Source organism: Culex pipiens, chromosome 3 (assembly GCF_016801865.2).
Source record: "Culex pipiens pallens isolate TS chromosome 3, TS_CPP_V2, whole genome shotgun sequence".
Lineage (NCBI taxonomy): Eukaryota > Metazoa > Arthropoda > Insecta > Diptera > Culicidae > Culex > Culex pipiens.
In genome coordinates, this window is record NC_068939.1 from 82845769 (window position 1) to 82866598 (window position 20830).

General features: G+C 36.9%; 2 protein-coding genes across 10 annotated transcripts in view; both read right to left on the reverse strand.

Moving 5' to 3' along the window:
- LOC120423182 (intermembrane lipid transfer protein Vps13) overlaps positions 1-13765 on the reverse strand; it is a 48499-nt gene extending 34734 nt beyond the window's left edge. For 7 of the 9 annotated variants that reach the window (XM_039586878.2, XM_039586881.2, XM_039586879.2 and 4 more), the window contains exons 1-3: positions 13691-13737; positions 12892-13287; positions 8-1246 (exon numbers count right to left, since the gene is read on the reverse strand). In XM_039586878.2, coding sequence (XP_039442812.1) covers positions 8-1246; positions 12892-12991 — 1339 coding nt within the window. In that variant the 5' untranslated portion in view covers positions 12992-13287; positions 13691-13737. Of the gene's footprint in view, positions 1-7; positions 1247-12891; positions 13288-13505; positions 13635-13690 lie in introns of those variants that run through there. The other 2 variants (XM_039586876.2, XM_052711146.1) reach the window with 2 other exon arrangements.
- A 5398-nt stretch (positions 13766-19163) lies between these two features.
- Positions 19164-20057, reverse strand: LOC120423180 (LDLR chaperone boca). Its single transcript, XM_039586871.2, has 2 exons — positions 19776-20057; positions 19164-19716 (listed from the first exon to the last, which is right to left on the reverse strand). Exons 1-2 carry the CDS (start codon positions 19929-19931, stop codon positions 19327-19329), a joined length of 546 nt encoding a protein of 181 aa, XP_039442805.1. The 5' UTR covers positions 19932-20057; the 3' UTR covers positions 19164-19326.
- Positions 20058-20830: the final 773 nt, after the last annotated feature.

Below are 20830 nucleotides of genomic sequence, written 5' to 3' on the forward strand. Positions count from 1 at the left end.
TTCATACTTATATCCGCTGCATTATCGGCATCGTCCGTCTTCTTCGCTCCTCCTCCCCACCACGAGCTGAACCAGCCCCCCTTTTGCTCCTCCTCCTGCCGTTTGCCCTCCTTCTGCACCTCAAACTCCACCTTCTGCCGAATGACCACAATGTTGTGCAAATCCAAAATCCTCTCCAAATCCTCCGACCGAGCCGTTATCTCCGGCGTCAGCTTCTTCGCCGTCAGCTGCGCCTTGTACGCCTCCTCGTAGCGCTTCAGGTTCTGCCGGTGGCGCAGCATGTTCTCCCAGGACCAGTTGCGACGCCGGCGACGAACTTCCACCTCGAGCACGCAAGTGTACGCGAAGCGCCACCACTCGCGGTAGTTGTTCTTGTAACCGATTCCGTACGGCCGGTACTTCCGGTACGGCATGGCACGCATCATCCTGCCGAACGCTTCCACCAGCTGCATCGTGTTCTGGAACTGAACCTTGGTTATCCCGATGGCCAACGTTTCCATGCACAGGTTCAGCTTGATCTTGGGCGAAGAAAACGGATTTTCCTCCAGTTCCGGATTCGGAACCATCTCCAACCGTGCTCCGGAACTAATCGGCCCGAAGATGTAGTGATAGCCCTCCGGTTTGTGACTCTTCGCCGCGATCGACTCCTGAAACAGTCGCTTGTACTGCGCCGGTTCCTGCTCCTGGAACAGCTGCGTGTTGCAGTTCATGTAAACCGACAGCATCTCCAGCTGAGCCACCTTGAAAATCTTCGTCACCGACTCCGACACCAGCGTCTGCATCCAGTTCTTGTCCGTCGTGTGCACGCTCAGGTTGCTCAACGTCACGCCAAACGCAAACGGATAGCCCGTCGTCGTCGTGTCCTCGTACCGGATGTGAATGTCCGAAATCTTAATCTGAACATTGTTCACAATCTGCGCCGTCAACTTCTCCGTAAACGTCTTATCCGCCACCGGCTTGTCCTTGTCCGCCTCGCTCTTCTTAACCGCCTCAATGCGAGCCAGCTCGGCCTTCTTGGCCTCGAAAGCGCCCCGTTCCTCCTTTTCCACATTGTACCGAACGTCCGTGTTCGGAACGGCCAGCACGTACAGCTTGTCGACGATGGCCTCGACGGGGGCGCTGTACAGGTTCTTCCACGGGATCTTGAGCACCAGCTTGCCCAGGTGACCGTACAGCGTCGTCACCGGCAGATCCAGCTCCTTCAGGGCGCTCTGCTTTAGGATCAAGTTGTTGAGGACGACATCGCCTGCAAAAGGGGAGAAAATAGGGATTAGGTTTATTTTTTCCAAGATTGGTTTCTCAATGTGTTCAAAAATGTATCTCTTTGAAAAACTGCAGTTTTGCCTTCCTCACCTCAATGAGGAAGGCTATAAAATCACTCGAAAAATGAACTTCTTTATTCGACCTGGTAGACCTACCTTCACGTATACCTATCGACTCAGAATCAAATTCTGAACAAATGTATGTGCGTGTGTACGTCTGTAAGTACGTGCGCCGAAAAATATGCACACGATTATCTCCGGACTGGCTGAACCGATTTGGACCGTATTGGTCGCTTTAGATCCGCAAGACCCTAGTTAATATTATCAAGTTTAGTACATCAAAAGTTATGCTTAAAAACAATTTTAGTTAAACTTCGAAAGATTGTAAAAAGGGTGGTTTTTGTAAGAAAATCCGTCATGCTATCCATTTTTAAACAAGGTATTTAAAAGACCTTTCCAACGAATGTTGAAAATCTGACAACCCTATCAAAAGTTATAACCACTTAATTGCCCATGATCGTATTAATGTCCCATATGCATTTTCAACAAGTTGAGAAAACGAGCTTGGAAGTTTAGAAACGTTTTCTCATTAATTTTAAAAATACAATCATTATACATAAAAATTCATTCAACATAGTTCTCAAACATGCTTTTGTTTATGCTTTTGATAAGTTTGTATTGAAATTAGGCATGATTTTTTTCTTTCAATTTGAAAAAGTACGCAGGATGGGACCTGGTTTGTGAACATTTTCTACATAGCGCATCAAAATGTTCGCAAACCAACCCAATCGCAGCATGCTATCTAGGTAACCCCAGTGGTAGGTAAACAAATGTTTCAACAGAAAATGGAGAAAATTTGTATATTTTTTAAATAAATTAATCCGTTATTTGGGAGATTTGTGTGACCGTGAAATGGATGGAAACCCTTCAATATGGTCTGTCTGTATAATTGCTGACTATATTTAAAAGATTGGAGAATCCGAAAGGTATGTTCAGGACATTATATTTTGTAGAGGGACTGGTTTGTGAACATTATCAAGATGGGACTCATATTTGAACATTTTTCAGATGGGACAAACAAATTTGTCGTTGATTTCGGAATTTCTGGAAAAAAGTAGTAAAAATTATAAGTGTAGCTTAAAGTAACACAACAAACGAAGCTATTCCAATATCTAAGTCAAAATCGTCAAAAATGTATATGGGACATTTATGCGAACATGGGCATTTATGCGAACATATTTTGATGAAAACGTTATCCGGATCTACCATGCGACCTATCATTGGATGGGTAATCAAGAGATCTTTCCAAAGAGTCCAAAATCGAACATGCCAATCAAAAATTATAAGTACTTTAATGTTTTTAATACAGTTTTTTGATGCCGAATCTCAGATATTTTGATAAAATAAATGTTATTTAATACACTTTTTTGAGGCTGTATTATAACTTTATGAATGTGAGGAAGGCAACAACCACCTAAAGGTGGATTAAGTAACGTTTTTACGATTACAATCTCATCATTGAATTCGGGCTCAGAACGAAATGTTCTACGCATAATTGCACCACGTCACATGGAGTTTTTTTAAACATGTGAAAATTATGAGTAGAAAAGCAGTAATGGAGGCTGGGTTGTTATCATTCAATTCGACTTAAAGTCCCTAAATATCCTGGAGAAAGCAGGTTAGATTACGCCCAGCACTCTTCTTGTCATTTATTAACATTTGTAGTGCGCCATTGCATGTTAATGCATTTTACCAGATTTTAGCTTTACAAACGTTAAAGCGGCCAGGCCTATTCCGTAAAGTTTACCGCAGAGATGATTTGTTGAAGTGGGTTGAGTTTGAGCACGGAGTGTTCATACAACAAAACAATTCTGAATCTACAGGGAAGGAAGAAGCGTGGGGATACACCACCATTCGCCCCGGGAATTCCCGGGATCCAGAGAAATTTTTGAAACAGTCGTAAAATCTATGTTTCTATTATATTTGTTATGTTTTTCAAGCTTAAAATCTACACTTCAACCTAAATACATTAAATATTGATTTTTTTGTTATTTGTTGTGCTTTAGATTTAAAGTGAACCACAATTTTAAACCAATATGATTCAAATAAATAGGTTTCTTATTAATATATTTATGGGCGAAATCGGGACTACTTAGAAAGTAAGGTTACAAATTTCACGTTTTCACGAAAAAAATGTTTTTTTTTCTAGTTTTCTAGAACAAAGTAATAACTTTTTTAATTTTGCCGATATTTCGTATGATTAAGAATCAATGATCGAAGTAAGCTACGCTCGAAGAAGGACGTCAAAGATTTTCGCTGTCGTTTTTTTTCCTTGAATATTTGTTCCAAAATTGTGATTCCGGCAGATTCCGGTACTGGTGTTGGTTGCTGTGGAAGTGCCCCGGTAGTGGTTCTAGCGGAGTATTTAATAACAATATTTGAATGTTCGAATTCAAAAGTGAAAGTGTAGAGAGAAACGGCTCACGGCGGTTCAGTGTCCATGCCAAGAACCTGAGCAGCTGTTTTACAATTGGCAGAGGAACCACGGAACCTTTCAACGGGAAAACCTTCAAATTCATCATTCAAGATCTGAAGAACTTGTGACAGCTTCAAAATTTGGTGTTCCTTTCTGGTTTTCATCACGGTCAGCATTCCCCAGCAGCAACAGTAACAGAAAATGGACGTCGCGGTTCAATTCCAAGAAGCTGGAACTTGGCATCATTGGAAACCTGAAGTTTGAAGGCTGGATTGGATCAAGATTTGATGTTTTCTTATTTGGTGAGCCCGTTCTTTTTTTTAACACAAAAAACTCTCACTTATTCTATCATACTCACAAAACAATCAAGACAACTACGCCAACCTTATTATATACGCGGTAGGGTGTTCCCTCGGTCGTTCGCTGTGAGTTGTGGATTGCCTGCTTCTCTAATGAAGGTTCGACTGGGGGGGCATGCTTATTAATTTCTCGTCGCTCCATACCCTCAGTGACGTGATGGGAGCAAGGGCGTCTATGCAAAGTGTCCCTACACCCGCTACAAATTTCTGGCGCTTGGGGAGGGAAGAGGGAAACCATTTTGATCTATGCGCCGGTATTTGTAGCACTAAAATTCGTGCAAAAAAACTTATGCACGTGGGTGTACAGATTACGGAGTAAAAGATGATCGAATTGTTCACCTAGCGCTCACATGTGTTCCAGGACCAAGTTGCCTGCGGGTATGGGGATCATACATACATACATACATACATTTCGTATGATTAAGAATCAAACTGCATCTTGGATATATTATCAAATGATGCTGATTGCATACGAATTAGCAAAATATGAGTTTCATTAAGTTTTTAATCTGCAGTCGAAATGTAAACTTTTCTAAATTGCCTCATTTTGATTAAGTTTTTTTTTCTGAGCACAACGACACTATGTACACGAAAAAAATGATTAAAATTGATTTAAAATAAGTGTGTTGTTCATAAAAATATTTTTTGCAATTCCGTCGTGAAATTACAAAAATAACAGAATCGAATAGCAACACTTTTCAAAATAAATGCTGAAAAGTTCTACTTTTCAGCACTCAAATGGGTGCTGAAAAGTTGAACTTTTCAGCACTTGTTTTGAAAATTAACACTTTTCAACATTTTTTTGATTCAAACGATTTATTGACAAAATACATGAAAATTTGACATAAAATTTTACTCAGTGTGTGTTTTTTGGAATTGCAAAAAATGTTGTATGGAACTCGTTGCAAAACTTGATTTTTCAGCACTCTTCGTATTTATCCAACTCGGTGAACCTCGTTGGATAAATGTACGACTCGTGCTGAAAAAATCCTATTTTTGCAACTTGTTGCATAAACTACTATTTCAGATCTGTTTTGAAATATAGGCTGAAAAGTGGAGCTTTCTTGACCTTGAAGACGTCTTGAAACTTGAGATCAGCTATGGATCAAATCTGGTGGATTGACGCTCATCGTAAAAAAATATTTAAAATAATATAGTACATGCCCTTTAATAGTTTTTAAAATAAGTTCAAATATTCAGTGAAAATAATACGACAAAAAATAATCGATTCGACAAACAAAATTGAGCTTCTATTCGCTGTGCAAACAATTTCCGATAATCTTTAATCATGAGCTCAACAAACGATACCAGCTAAAGCCGACCAACATTCGCTCAATATTTTCAGTATTAAAAACAAGCTCTACAAACAACACACGCAGACAGCGGCAAGCCAATATTTATCATCGGGCCGCAAATGCATGAATCATCCGAATATATTTTATTTTACACGTCGAAGCAGCTCTTCACAGTAAAATTAATATTTGATAGCGCGAGATTACCAGGCTACGGTCAATCGTTCTCAAGTGTCGAGTTCTCTCCGTTCAAGGAGAAATGAAAATGGCTAACCACAAAATAAAAATGACTGAACAAACCCCCTGGAAGAAGCCTTATAAGAGATAGTTGAGCTGTAAAACAAAAGGAGTGTCTCATCACGGTGGTGCTAAAAAGCAGCCAACAAGTCGCTAAACATGCTGATTAAGCACCTCGTCCGGTGTGGACTGTGACTAACTTAGTGCAACACACTCAACTTCGTGAAACGAATCATTGCTTGGTGGCATTAGTTGTGTGTACAACAGCAAGTAAAAAAGAAGGCGATAACAGCCCTGCCGGGGCGACAATTGAAGCCTTATCAATACAATAGCACTGCCAGGTCCATGAAATGAGAGCAGCAGTAATTTCTCAAAATTGTTGGCCCCAGAAAGCACTGCCGGGTGAGGAATTCCAGCAGACAGCGATCAATAACCAGCAACGCAGCATCATTCGCTTTAATTAACGGCTAACATCTTAACCAGAGCAAGGTCAAACTTGTATGGCCTTACGACCGGCGTTCGAGACCATAACTGAAAGACTGTCTCTTACATTGGAGTCTTAATTGATGGGAAATTATGTAGCTTGGAAAAAACTAAATTTATTTAATGCAATAAATAATTTAAAATCAATTTAATATTGAAAAAAATCCAGCACATAATTGACGAAATTAACGAAGGACAAACCTGCGACCAAGAAACAGGGGATAATCTCAAAGCAAGAGATTCTCAAAAACAGCTTGCGTCAGCAGACCAGTGGCGTTCGATTGCCACTTTCCCTAACTGCTCTGTTCTTCTTCTTCCCGTGAGGAATTTAACCCTCTACTGCCCAATTTTTTTTTCGAAAATTTTTATTTTTCCCGTGTTCAGGAGGTCATTTTGAGCAACTTTTGTTCTACGAAAAACATTACTTCTCTTGTTTTATGTTTTTCTTGTTTTATTTTTAGTATTTTAATTTACATTTATCTTGTTTATTTTATGTTTGTTTTTGGTAGTATTTGGCCTATTCTACCACCTAATATAATTACATTTTGCCTATCTATTTTTTTTCGCGTTTTTACAGTCACTTTTTCAATTTTTTGCATGTTTTTCACATTTTCTGCTATAGAATGGCACCATTATCATTTAAACTACAAAGAAATGCGTATAGGCATAGTCTGGGACACTACAAAAATTACTGCATACTTCTTTTTACTAAAAATATAGGAAATGTTAGTAAAAAACACAGCCAAAGTTGACCCCTAAAAAAATGTCATTTTTAAAAACATTGGCAAAGTCACATAAAACAAGTTAAACTTCCAACCCTGAAATTTTCTAAAATTTTAAAAGTTCTTCTTTCCAATGCTTTTTAAAGATCAAAAATCGGTTGGAAAATTGATTTTTGGCGATTTTTCAGAACGAAGCCCGTCTAAAGGCGGGGTTAGGGTGTAGAGGGTTAAACAAGCTCGTGATATTAGTAGGTTATTGCACATACTTTGACAATACAATATAATAATAAAAGCATAAATTACAATCCTGGTCTAACAGGATTAAAAGGCGGATTATCATTTTGACTGTTAGAACTATTTGCAGTATCACAAAACTCGAAGTTTAAAACAGTAACTGGCCTCCCAAGCTACCTTTCAATACTGTTTTGATAAATAGTCACCCGTTATCTATAATTTACTTTTAAGCGAGATCATTCTCAGAATTTCAAAAACAGCCTTCAACTCCCAACTGCATGGACTGTATGCCTTTTTGGCCAGTCGCAGTTTTTTATCATAGTTTTACGATTTTTCTATAACAAACTTTTTACACCGTAAACTTTTGCCCTGTAGATCAACAAGCCAGCTAAATTTTGTCATTTTCGGAATCCTCTGTAAATTCCACGTAAGTTGACGTTGTAATTTCGATTTATTAGATTGTCATTTAGAATGAACCAAATCAAATGCTGAAACTTTCATCCAAATCGGAGCACTTCGATACGACCTGTAACGCATTGGTGTAAAACTGGCGAAAAACGTATTTGTTTGGTAAGTTATGATTTTTGATAAAAGTTGTTTTTGGTACCAAACAGAATGACATTGTTTGACAAATTATGATTTTTTGGTAAAAGTATTTTTGGTACCAAACAATAAGCTGAAAAATGATTAATTGTATACAATGTATATAAATATAAAGTGCTTTTGAGTTATAGCTACATAAACATATGTGTGTTTTCAATAACAATAATGAAAAGAAAGACCTTTTACATTTCCATTTTTAAAACAATGCAATATAAAAGAACAAAGCAAATAAAATTACTAGCAGAAAACGATCTCCACAACACTTTTTCCAAAGAAACTTCAAATCCATTCTAGACTCGTATTAACCTTTTGATTTCTAATTCGAGCATAAATTTTTAAAGCATCACTCCCGTCATGTAACATGTCGTTAGACTATTGAGCGTGAGCATGGTTGACTTCCAATGAGCTGGTACACTCAACCCCCGATGGTTGGTCACTTTTTCGTTTAACACTTTTTTAGTTTGTACCCCGATGGTTGGTGTCAAAGTCAAACTAAAAAGTGACGAATTGTCACTTTTTACACGGGGCTCACGCACACTACCAAACAACCCCCCCCCCCCTTCAAAGATGGCCTGAATAATCAGGGGGCAAACCGACCGATTTCTGTGTTTCTACGCATAATTGTCCCGTGGGCTCCTATTCGCCAAATATTTCCCTAATCGCCCCACCTAGCAGTTTATCGCCCTTATTTGTGATTCTCTTGATATACAACAGGTAAACAAGACACATTGCTTAGTAAAACTAATGATCCCGTGTTAGAAAATACTTGGTGGGACAATTATGCCTAGAAGTTTAACGATGGGACAAACAGACTTGGTGTTGTTTTCAATGAGTTTCCGAACAAAGTACCAGACTAAACTTAAAAATGTCATAAAGTCAAAATCGTCCAAAACTGACATGGGACAATTATGCGTAGAATGGCAGTATAATCATATTAAGCATGTTTGAACTCCTTTGAAAACATTTTAAATTTTCATGAAATACCAATGTACAGTCCCACGAAAAGTTTTTTTAAGAAAAAAAATCCGTCAATTACTCGATTTTTTCAAAACTAATTATTGGAAAGCAACTGTACTGTACGTCTGTAAAATGCATTTTAAAACACTTTTTTCATCCAAATGTCCCTATTACATATTGTATGCAATTTTTAGTGGTATGCAATCGAGGTTTTTAAGCGAAAATGGCGTTCGAATAGTGAACGCCCGAAATGTCAAAATCACGCAGTGGTACCAACATTGCGAAAAAAGTGTGCCATGGCATGACCGCCACATTTTTTTTTTCTAATGTTGGTGCCATCTTCGCTTAAAAACCTCGATACAATATGTAACAGGGTAAAAAAAGCTCTTTGTTATTTTTTAATGTACAAGGATAAAAATAAGATTAAAAACTATATCTGATCATTTTTTTTAGTTTTATGCAAGACAACACTTTTTCTATGGTCCCCTTGGAACGAGTTGTCATGGGGGACTGCGAAAAAAATGTTTTTTTTTTTTAAAGGGTCAGTGTTTTGCCTTGCTCACCTTACTGGCTATAAAATCACTCGAAAAATGAACTTTTTAATTAAACCTCCTAGACCTACCGTAATTTATACATATCGACTCAGAATCACCAGCTGAGCAAATGTCTGAGTGTTTGGCTGTATGTAGACATGTGTACCGAATTAATTTGACTGGGATATCTCGTCACTGACTGAGCCGATTTTGACCGTATTGGCCTCATTCGATTCGTCTTGCGGTCCCATAAGTCCCCATTGAAATTTATAAGATTTAGTAAAGCACATCAAAAGTTATGCTTAAAAAACTGCTGCATAAAAATTTCATAATTTGCAAAAAAAGGGTGGTTTTTGCATAAAAACTTGCCATATTATATATTTTTAGGAAGGTTCTGAAATGAGCTTTCTTGTGGTTTAAAAAAATTCCAAGATCTGACTTACCTATCTAAAATTACAAGCAGTTTAAAAAATGGTCTGAATTTACATAACCTCAAATGGTCGGGTCTGATTGCCACGAAAAAGCCGTGTAGAGGGATGCCATTTTCCTCAAAGGCGGTGTCTGTACAATCTTCACAAAAAGTCTGTAGGTAGTCTGTTTTTTTACTTATCGCTTATTTTTATTAGGACCTCTTAGGTGCTGCGATGCGATCCATAAACCATATCTGGTGTTTTTTTTAAAAGGTCCAATAAACTAAATTTCTAGTTTTTGCTTTTGGGTGTTTTTGAAACCGCCTTGAATCAGGGGGATTAAAAAACAACCAAAACACCTGAAAATTTGGTTTATTGGACCTTTAGAAAAACTCCAGTTATGGACACTTTAGGGAGGTTGGAAACACTCTATAAATGAGAGGAAGGCACCAACCACCTAAAGGTGGATTAAATAACGTTTTGATTTGATTTTGATTGTGATAACCAACAGGGCCACAGGAATGACCTATGTAGCGGTTGCCTTGAATTACAGTGGCTTGGTAATTAGACAATCCTTTAGAATTGTATAATTAATAACCTTTAGAATTGTATAATTAATAATTAATAATTAATAATTGTAGGCGAACATATAACATAACATAGGGTCAGTGTACTCAGAAAAATAAGTTTTATCATTGTGAACGAAATTATCACAAATTTGAATTCAATTTTAAGACCGATAATCCATACAATTTTTGGAGAAAACCTTTCGGCCTTATCAACATATTTTTTTTTAAGTCATCATTAAATTTTACTTCATTTTTGTATTTTGTTGTAATTTTTGCTGATAGTTTTTATTGGTGTTTAGACTAGATCTATGCGCAGGTTTTTATATTTTGGTAGAGGTGGGCAAAAAAGAGCGAACCACTCAAAGAGCCGGTTCACTGAAAATAGCGAACGAACCGTGGCTCACAAAAAAGAACCGCGGTTCGTTTTTTAAACTCCGGTCTTTTGTAAGAACCGTTTCAATATGGCATGATTATTGTTATAAATATAATTTATTGAATTTCCAAAAAATGTAGTATTAAATTTGTTTTTGAGAATTGAAAATGCTATTTCAAAAATTTGAATGCTTATAAAAATTAATTCCGAAAGTAAATGATTTTCTAAACAAAATGAAATAAAAATTTCAGTGTACAAGTGATTGTTCATTAAAGTAATACCGGTATAGTGGCAGTGCGTGGCCGAATTGTTACGCTGTCCGCTTTGTAAGCGGATGATTCTGGGTTCGATTCCAATCTGCTGCAACCTCCCATCGGATGAGGAAGTAAAATGTCGGTCCCGGTCTTGGTTGTTAGGCCGTTAAGTCATTCCAGGTGTAGGAGTTGTCTCCATGCCATAAGTACAAACAACACACCAAACCAAGCCTACTCCGGTGGAATCGCTGGCGGCGGTTGGACTCGCAATCCAAAGGCCGCCAGTTCAAACACTGGGGTGGAAGGTTCCTTGGAGTAAAAAGAGGTTTGGGTGTTCTCCCCATTCAAGCCTTCGGACTCCTAGGTACGAGCAGAAACTTGCAATAGAGACCACAAAAGACCCGGGGGTCGTTAATGTGGATGGTTTGATCGGTATACAAATTAGAGCATTCCAAATTGCATAATTTGTCAAATATTACCAAAAAATCTTCTGAATATTTGAGAGATTTTGGAAAATAAAATGTATCATTTTGTCCGATTAAACTTTAGCGTTTATTGACTTTATCTATTTTATCAGAAAATAGAGAAGGGTTCACAGAATAAATAAAATATCAGCATAAGTTCTTTTCTTGCAGAAATAACGAAATTTTAAAATTAATAGCTATTTTTACAGCATTCTAGGTTTAAGTTTGGATGCCATTCAATTACTCGAATAATTAGTTTTGAGTAGAAATCATGACATTGAGGCTACCAAGATCTATAATTTTCAAGGGCATCTTCTCGTTTTTATTTTTTTTATCAACTATGGCCGTTACAAATAATTTTCAAAGCACCCCTCCCCTTCAAAATCCGTTCGAAAAATCAGGGGACAAAACAATGTTCTTTTTTTCAAAAAAAAAACTTTCAAATTTCAATAAAAATAGAAGTCTTATCAACTGAAAACAAATTAAAAAGCATTTTGGATTTCATCAAACGATCCTGAGAAGAACCTGGAATCTGATGATCGGGATATCACCTCGCGGCGTCTTTTGAAGATTTGAGCTTTATGTTAAAGATTTGCTGTTTCTTGGTGAGAGCTGTCCATCATAAGTTGTTAAATTATTATATTCCCCTATATTATGATATTATAAATTAAATAACCCTTCTATCCCTTCCCCATAATCCCTTTCCCAATTCCCATTTTCGCCAACTTCAATTGCCCAATTCCACTTCCCTCCTAAAAGTATAATTATTTGCCAATTTACACTTACACACCACACCTAACTGATTCGGAGCGTTTGGTACGGTATGTCCACGCATCCTTCCTCCCCTGTTGATTCTGTGAAATCATGTGATCTCTCTTTTTTCATTAAAATGTCTTGCTATTATTTTTTTTGCGACTTTGGCCAGAGCTGAGGGACATAAACTTCAAAAAATATTTGGTACGGCCAAATTTATAAAAGTCCAATGTGAAATGGCTTATAAAATCACGCGATTTTTGAAAAAAAAACCCCTATTCATTCAAATTTTGAAAAAGAGCGAAAGAGCCGTTCAAAAGAGTGGCTCTTTTTAAAGAGCGAACGAAAATGAGCGGCTCCTAAAAAAGAGCGGTTTTGCCCACCTCTATATTTTAGTATTTGGAAAAAAAAAACTTCAGCTATGTCATTTCATAAGCCTTTTCAGGTATAGAAACTTTTATCATAGATAAATTAATATTTGAAAATATCTATCTTTCAATAAGGCTCCTTCAACTTGGTACCATATTACAAATCGATTTTCAACACCAGTGCAACAATTTGCTATCACCTCTGATAAGTCGGCGCACAAACACAGTCACCAAGCCACAGTAAATTCCCATCATTAGTATTCCGTACGATTCGCACGCACTGCATAGCTTAAAGCCATCGTCGTCGACGTCGCGACGTGCATCACCGTGAATTGAATACCACACAGCGGTAAAGTGGGTGATGTAACACACTGTTTACTTCATTGCAACTATAGCCACAAGACAACATCTGTTGTAAAGACATTTTCCTCGCTTATAATGTTACTAATCTGTTTGTGCTGGGAAACTTTTGCTACTCAGCCTGCGTTAATATGTTTACCAAAGTACTTGGCAAGTGCGAATCTTTGCCAATATTTGCTTACCTCCCCAGATGCCAATCTTGAGCTGCTTCTTGTCCAGATTCTCGACGTACTCGCCGACGAACCGATTCAGGACATCGGCCACGATACTTTCGAACACCATCCTGGCGAATGGTCCTCCCTTCTCCGCCTAACACACTCTAGAGAAGAACCTTACTCTGGTTCAATGCTGCAAAGTGGTGCAGCTGTTTTTTTTCTTCCTCACTATTTGCCCTATTTTTAGCACACTCGGTCAATGTTATTACCTTTATCTACATCACTGTGATGGTTCTTCCTCCCACTTCCTGTTCGACTGTTTTTTCTTCTTCTTCTGCTCTACGGTGTAACAAAAACAATCGCGTTTTATTGCGGGTTTGGTTTAACCTAAACAATTACCAAACAACTTTCTATCTGTTTATGCTGGAAGAGATATAAAAATAATACAAATAAAAGAATTAAAAACACATGTGCGACTTTCACTGCTGGCAATTTTGCAGCACGTTCCGCGTAAGCCCATTACTACTGGCCATTGATCGGTCATAATTTGTGGAACAACGCAGTACGACAAGAATGACATCACTTTTCCGCAGTTGGAAACAGAAATTCGCTAGAAATCCACTCCCGAAGGTTGTCCCCACCATGCCACAACGTGCAACATATCCGGCGCAGCCGGAACTTCCATTCGCTTGCCAAAAACCATCACAAATTCCGTCGCAAATTATCTCAAATCAAACTTTTCCAAAAATCCACCAGATTTTCCACCGCAGAAAAGTGACAATCGCAAAACAATAAAAAAAAAATATCACTCGCGCAAAGAACCCACCAACCAGCACTTTCCGTTTCTTCCACTCGACTGACAGATTCTCAGCAGCAGAACTGTCAAACGTGGTGGTCATGGGTTGCCTTTCCCTTTTGTCTTGGTGCGACACAAGTTTACAACCAGCTCGCGAGTTTACAACACATTCCGTTGCGTAGCAGCGGTCCCACTACCACCAGCGCAATGTTGTTGTTGATAACAGCCGCTCGACCAATCAGCGCCCGCCAAAGTGTAAACAAACAGCCGAGCGGCCACGCGGCCTGCATGTGTAGCGCGGTTCGGTGAATGAAAAATACTATAGTTAAGCTAAGAACAAGATTGTCCGTTCGACGCAGTGGTGAACGCAGAACGCTGTGCCAGTTCGATTTTTCCATCAACTGTCAGTCGAACAATCTGCAGGGGTTGCTTTATTCAATGGTCGATGATTGGCAGGCTATGATGACAGGCGCAAAATTTTGCGTTTGCGTCCAGGTCTGACGGACAATCTTGTTCTTACCTTTACCGTTGTGTGGAGTGTGTAGCGGCAGTGAGGGTGAGTGTGTGTTTGTGAGGGAATGCATAGTACAAAAGCGGGGCTTTAAATTTAAATGGTTCTTGGCGTAAAAGGATGTTTCTTCAAGATTTTTACGTTTTTGCAATTTCGTCGTGAAACTACTTACTTTTCCTGTCATTCTTGAACGACGAAATAGCCTACTTTTCTGTACCAAAAATAACAGAATCGAATAGCAACACTTTTCAAAATAAATGCTGAAAAGTTCTACTTTTCGGCACTCAAATGGGTGCTGAAAAGTTGAAATTTTCAGCACTTGTTTCAAAAAGTAACACTCTTCAACATTATTTTTGGTTTAAACGATTTATTGACAAAATACATGAAAATTTGAAATAAAATTTCACTCAGTGTGTGTTTTTTGGAATTGCAAAAAATGTTTTTTGCAATTGAGCAGTTCTCTAGGATTTCGGTCATTCGATTTTTTTTGTATTTTTTAATCCGACTGAAACTTTTTTGGTGCCTTCGGTATGCCCAAAGAAGCCATTTTGCATCATTAGTTTGTCCATATAATTTTCCATACAAATTCGGCAGCTGTCCATACAAAAATGATGTATGAAAATTCAAAAATCTGTATCTTTTGAAGGAATTTTTTGATCGATTTGGTGTCTTCGGCAAAGTTGTAGGTATGGATACGGACTACACTGGAAAAAAATAATACACGGTAAAAAAAATTTGGTGATTTTTTTATTTAACTTTTTATCACTAAAACTTGATTTACAAAAAAACACTATTTTTAATTTTTTTTATTTTTTGATATGTTTTAGAAGGCATAAAATGCCAACTTTTCAGAAATTTCCAGGTTGTGCAAAAAATCACTGACCGAGTTATGAATTTTTTAATCAATACTGATTTTTTCAAAAAATCGAAATTTTGGTCGTAAAAATTTTTCAACTTCATTTTTCGATGTAAAATCAAATTTGCAATCAAAAAGTACTTTACTGAAATTTTGATAAAGTGCACCGTTTTCAAGTTATAGCCATATTTAAGTGACTTTTTTGAAAATAGTCGCAGTTTTTCATTTTTTTAAATTAGTGCACATGTTTGCCCAGTTTTGAAAAAAATATTTTTGAAAAGCTGAGAAAATTCTCTATATTTTGCTTATTTGGACTTTGTTGATACGACCTTTAGTTGCTGAGATATTGCAATGCAAAGGTTTAAAAACAGGAAAATTGATGTTTTCTAAGTTTCACCCAAACAACCCACCATTTTCTATCGTCAATATCTCAGCAACTAATGGTCCGATTTTCAATGTTAATATATGAAACATTTGTGAAATTTTCCGATCTCTTCGAAAAAAATATTTTTGGAATTTTCAAATCAAGACTAACATTTCACAAAGGCCAAACATTCAATATTACGCCCTTTTAAAATGTTTGTCTTGATTTGAAAATTCCAAAAATATTTTTTTCGAAAAGATCGGAAAATTTCACAATTGTTTCATATATTAACATTGAAAATCGGACCATTAGTTGCTGAGATATTGACGATAGAAAATGGTGGGTTGTTTGGGTGAAACTTAGAAAACATCAATTTTCCTGTTTTTAAACCTTTGCATTGCAATATCTCAGCAACTAAAGGTCGTATCAACATAGTCCGAATAAGCAAAATATAGAGAATTTTCTCAGCTTTTCAAAAATATTTTTTTCAAAACTGGGCAAACATGTGCACTAATTTAAAAAAATGAAAAACTGCGACTATTTTCAAAAAAGTCACTTAAATATGGCTATAACTTGAAAACGGTGCACTTTATCAAAATTTCAGTAAAGTACTTTTTGATTGCAAATTTGATTTTACATCGAAAAATGAAGTTGAAAAATTTTTACGACCAAAATTTCGATTTTTTGAAAAAATCAGTATTGATTAAAAAATTCATAACTCGGTCAGTGATTTTTTGCACAACCTGGAAATTTCTGAAAAGTTGGCATTTTATGTCTTCTAAAACATATCAAAAAATAAAAAAAATTAAAAATAGTGTTTTTTTGTAAATCAAGTTTTAGTGATAAAAAGTTAAATAAAAAAATCACCAAATTTTTTTTTACCGTGTATTATTTTTTCCAGTGTAGTCCGTATCCATACCTACAACTTTGCCGAAGACACCAAATCGATCAAAAAATTCCTTCAAAAGATACAGATTTTTGAATTTTCATACATCATTTTTGTATGGACAGCTGCCGAATTTGTATGGAAAATTATATGGACAAACTAATGATGCAAAATGGCTTCTTTGGGCATACCGAAGGCACCAAAAAAGTTTCAGCCGGATTAAAAAATACAAAAATTAAAATTGAAGAAAAAAGACCGATTTCGTAGAGAATTGCTCAATTCCGTCGTGAAACTACTTACTTTTCCTGTCATTCTTGAACGACGAAATAGCCTACTTTTCTGTACCAAAAATAACAGAATCGAATAGCAACACTTTTCAAAATAAATGCTGAAAAGTTCTACTTTTCAGCACTGAAATGGGTGCTGAAAAGTTGAACTTTTCAGCACTTGTTTCGAAAAGTAACACTTTTCAACATTTTTTTGATTCAAACGATTTATTTACAAAATACATGAAAATTTGACATAAAATTTCACTCAATAGGTGTTTTTCGGAATTCCAAAAAATGTTGTATGGAACTCGTTGCAAAACTTGATTTTTTCAGTACTCTTCGTATTTATCCAACTCGGTGAACCTCGTTGGATAAATGTACGCCTCGCGCTGAAAAAATCCTAAATTACTATTATGGAACTCTATGCAAAACTTGATTTTTCAGCATTTTCGTATTTATCCAACTCGGTGAACCTCGTTGGATAAATGTACGACTCGTGCTGAAAAAATTCTCTTTTTGCAACTTGTTGCATAAACTACTATTAATGTATTTAATTATTTAATTCGTCTGTTCTAACCTAATCTAATCTAGTCGGACACAAGCGCAGCCAGTCCGAAGAACTTGTGGTTAGTCCTTTGGGACCATCCATAAACACAAACGAATTTATTTTTACAGTTACAATAAATGTGAGCAGTTTTTGTTAAATTGGCTAAAAAGTTAAAAAAATAAGCATTTTTTGGTAAGTTCAGTTTTTGGTAACAATGGTTTTATTCAAAGTTATACGTCGTTGCCTACGCAGAGACAGAAACCGTAAATACTCGCATTTGACAGTAATCGTCGCAACTGCAGGAATGATGCGTGGACATACCATACCAAACGCTCCGAATCATTATTATTTGTTTTTGTGTTTGTGTAAATTTGGCAAATCATTATATTTTAAGGGGATAAGTAGAATTGAGAAAAGTATACTTTTTTTAAATTTATAATACATACAGTCCAGACTCGATTATCCGAAGCCTTGATTATCCGAAGTTCGATTATCCGAAGCTTTGTATGGGACTTCGGATAATCGAATCACAAGCAAAAAAAAAACGTTTTTTTTTTCAAATTTATCAATTTCTTGTTTTTAACAAAAAATCGAGTTCTGCATCCTTATTAGTCAAATTTGAGTTGATAATTACCTGTTAAAAAAATCATTTTTCAATATTTCTAAATCATTTAGGCGTAATTTAGGGGTCAGCTCGACAATCAAAAATTAGACAACAAAAAAAAACGTTTTTTCGTGATTCGATTATCCTAAAAGAAATTTTTCCGAGGCCTTCGGATATGGTACCAACATATAAAAAACTATGCAATTTTTTTCTAATGTTGGTACCACTGCGCGATTTTGACATTTCGGGCGTGCACCATACGTAACGCCATCTTCGTTTAAAAATCTTGATAGGGAAATATAATATACCAAATAACAATGGAGTCCGGTGGGTCAGTGGTTAGCGTGGTAGCCTCTCACCCCAGTGAGGCCTGGGTTCAATCCCAGATGGACCCGCGGTGGCATTTTTCGAGACGAGATTTTCCTGATCACGCCTTCCATCGGATGGGGAAGTAAAACGTCGATCCATTTGCGTAAAAGAGGTTTTGGGTGACTCATCACACATAACCTTCGGACACCTAGAAATGAGCAGAAATTTGCAACAGAGACCACAAAAGACCTGGGGGTCGTTAAAGTGAAGGTTCTTCTCAGCATATAAGTAGGGCTAGTGATTTTTCGCGATTTCACGGAAGCTGCGTAATCCGTGAAAATACCGTGAAATGCCGCGAAATTTGAAATATTCAATTGATTAATCGCTACTCAACGCTACTAACCGCCCCCCCCCCCCCTCCCTGGATGGTATGGATGGTCCCAATTCATATGAAACAAATCAAGTAGCCTACACATTTCAATTGGATAATCTCGATCAACATCAGAGCAAACGAGAAAAGCCTCGATTAGTTTCAGAGCTGAAAACGGAAAATGGAAGCTCAGCGGAGACGATGAGAATTACTCTCTTGCTCACTGTCTTGCCCTCTCTTAAAGTCCGTTGCTATTTTTTTTCGAAATTTTGGAGAAAAACATATTTTTCAACAATCCTATCCGACAAATCCTATGGAACAGGCTATTGAAAAGAAAAGTTTAGTTAAAAGGCTTTATTTTTTATTATTTTTAAATCGATTTTCCACTTTTCACCTAAGACAACAACAGTATTATCTTGAGCATGTGACCCTAAAGGTCAACGACTCAAAAAAGATTTGATTTGAAAAAAGTTGCGATTGTCTAAAAATCTCATTGTAAACGCAAATTAGTCAAAATGTAATTAAAGGGAAAGATGAGGCAAATTATTGAAGATTGTATATTATCTCTAAAATTATCTTTGAAAACTTCAGATAATAACACAAAGAAAAACAAGTTTTTTTTTTGGTAGAGCGAAAGTTATTTAGACTGTTTTTATTTTCAAGTCCAAGTTTTCCCTGTATCCAAGAGGTCTTAAAGAGGGAAAAATTAAACTTATAAAAAAATTAACACGGACAAATTGGGTTGATCTCAAAACAATAAACATTGTTGGGCATAAAACAAACAGCATAGTGTATTTCACTCAGATTTTATTAACAAATCCTTACTATTAATGCTTACGATTCAGTCAGATACATTCCACCATATTAGGACAATTTAATTCAAATCTAATACCCAAGAAATCCTACTTTGTTTCTTCTTGAATCACCGTCCCACAGCTCCCATCCCCACCCTACAGTTCATCCTTGTTGTGCTTGCCCTTGTAGTCCTTATTCTCAATCGTCACCTGCAGGCAGCGCTCCTGCTCGACCAAATAGTCCTTCGCCTCCCACGCTTGCGAGCCCTCCTTGAACATAAAGATGGCTCGATTGTCATCGATCAGGTACCGTTCCGCCTGGATGTGGTTGTTCCACAGGCTGGTCTGCCACAGCTTGGTAATGTCCTCCGTTTCTTGCTTGCTGGGATTCCCATTTACGGTCACGAAACTCATCAGCGTTTTGCCCTTCTTGGATGCCTTCAGAATGTTTTCCGGATTGCTCGGGTCCAGCTGGGACATGTCGATGGGTTCGGCCGGCCGCAGATGCTCCGGCAACTCATCCGGTTCAAGTGGTTCTTCGTCTTCCTGAAAACGGTATCGGTTATGATTGTCGAGTGAATCTTCCAGAAGTATGTGATACGAACCTCCCATTGATCCAGCAGCCGTTCCAAGTCGGCATCGTTGTAGTCCCGGATATCTTTCTTAGCCCAGGCTGGTTTCTCTTCATCTTTGAACTTTTTAGCTTCAACAAGAAGTCCAACACTTACAATCAAAAGCGTAATCAACAGATATTTGTGCATTTTGTACGTATTTTGGGTGTTTTCACTTAAATATTGTCCTCATTAAATAAATCCAAGAGTTCTGTAAACTAAACAATTTTCTTGTATTATTTCGGTGTTCCACTTAACACGTCTGACGTATTCGTTTTGCGGCTTTCTAGTTTGGTATCTCATTCTAGCGTACAGTCCGAGCATTCAACTTGTCCTGCTCACCCATATTAAATGCTCTGTCTAAAGTAGAGAACGAATGAAAACGAAACACGACTCATAACACTGACATGCGCAGATTGGGTTGCGTTCGTACAGAGTTGAACTTGGGATAAGGCAGAAAGTGTGAAAATGTTCAAAGAAATTTTTTCTAGAATAATTTTAGCTTTCTGATCGATTTGGTATTTTCAACAGATTTGGCTGTGATGATTGAGGAAAACGGTTTAAACTTTTAAGATATATCGTATAGTTGTGCCATATGAATGTTGGACAGTATTTCTTCCTGGAACAGTTCACCACATTCGATTTTTTAAACTTGACTTACGGAAGTCAAAGGCTAACTTTTGTACTAAATGACATGATATATGAAAAACAAATATGTAGGTAGATATTGTTTTGTTTGTTTGAGCTGATCTTTAAGTATCGATTACAATTGAATGAAATTTGTTAATATTATTTCAATTCGTTCGCATTTCATTGCGGAGCATGGAATTTAGATTGTTCTTGTCTTAATATCAAAGGATTGATTTACTGATTATCTAAATTTTATTGCACCTGCTTTGCTAATTGAATACTGACGATATAATGATTCAAATAAATTTATTTTGTTTCCTCCAGTTTAATATACTCTTGTTCATTATGTTTTTTATATTGTTTTTTTTTATTCAGCTTCTTTTAATTTTTAAAATACTTTCAAAAACGTTAGTTTACAT

Coding starts and splice junctions, on each gene's coding strand:
- LOC120423180 (XM_039586871.2), bottom strand. CDS start 19,931: ATGCACAAATATCTGTTGATTACGCTTTTGATTGTAAGTGTTGGACTT. Junction 19,717..19,775: donor GGCTGCTGGATCAATGGGAG/GTTCGTATCACA, acceptor TACCGTTTTCAG/GAAGACGAAGAACCACTTGA.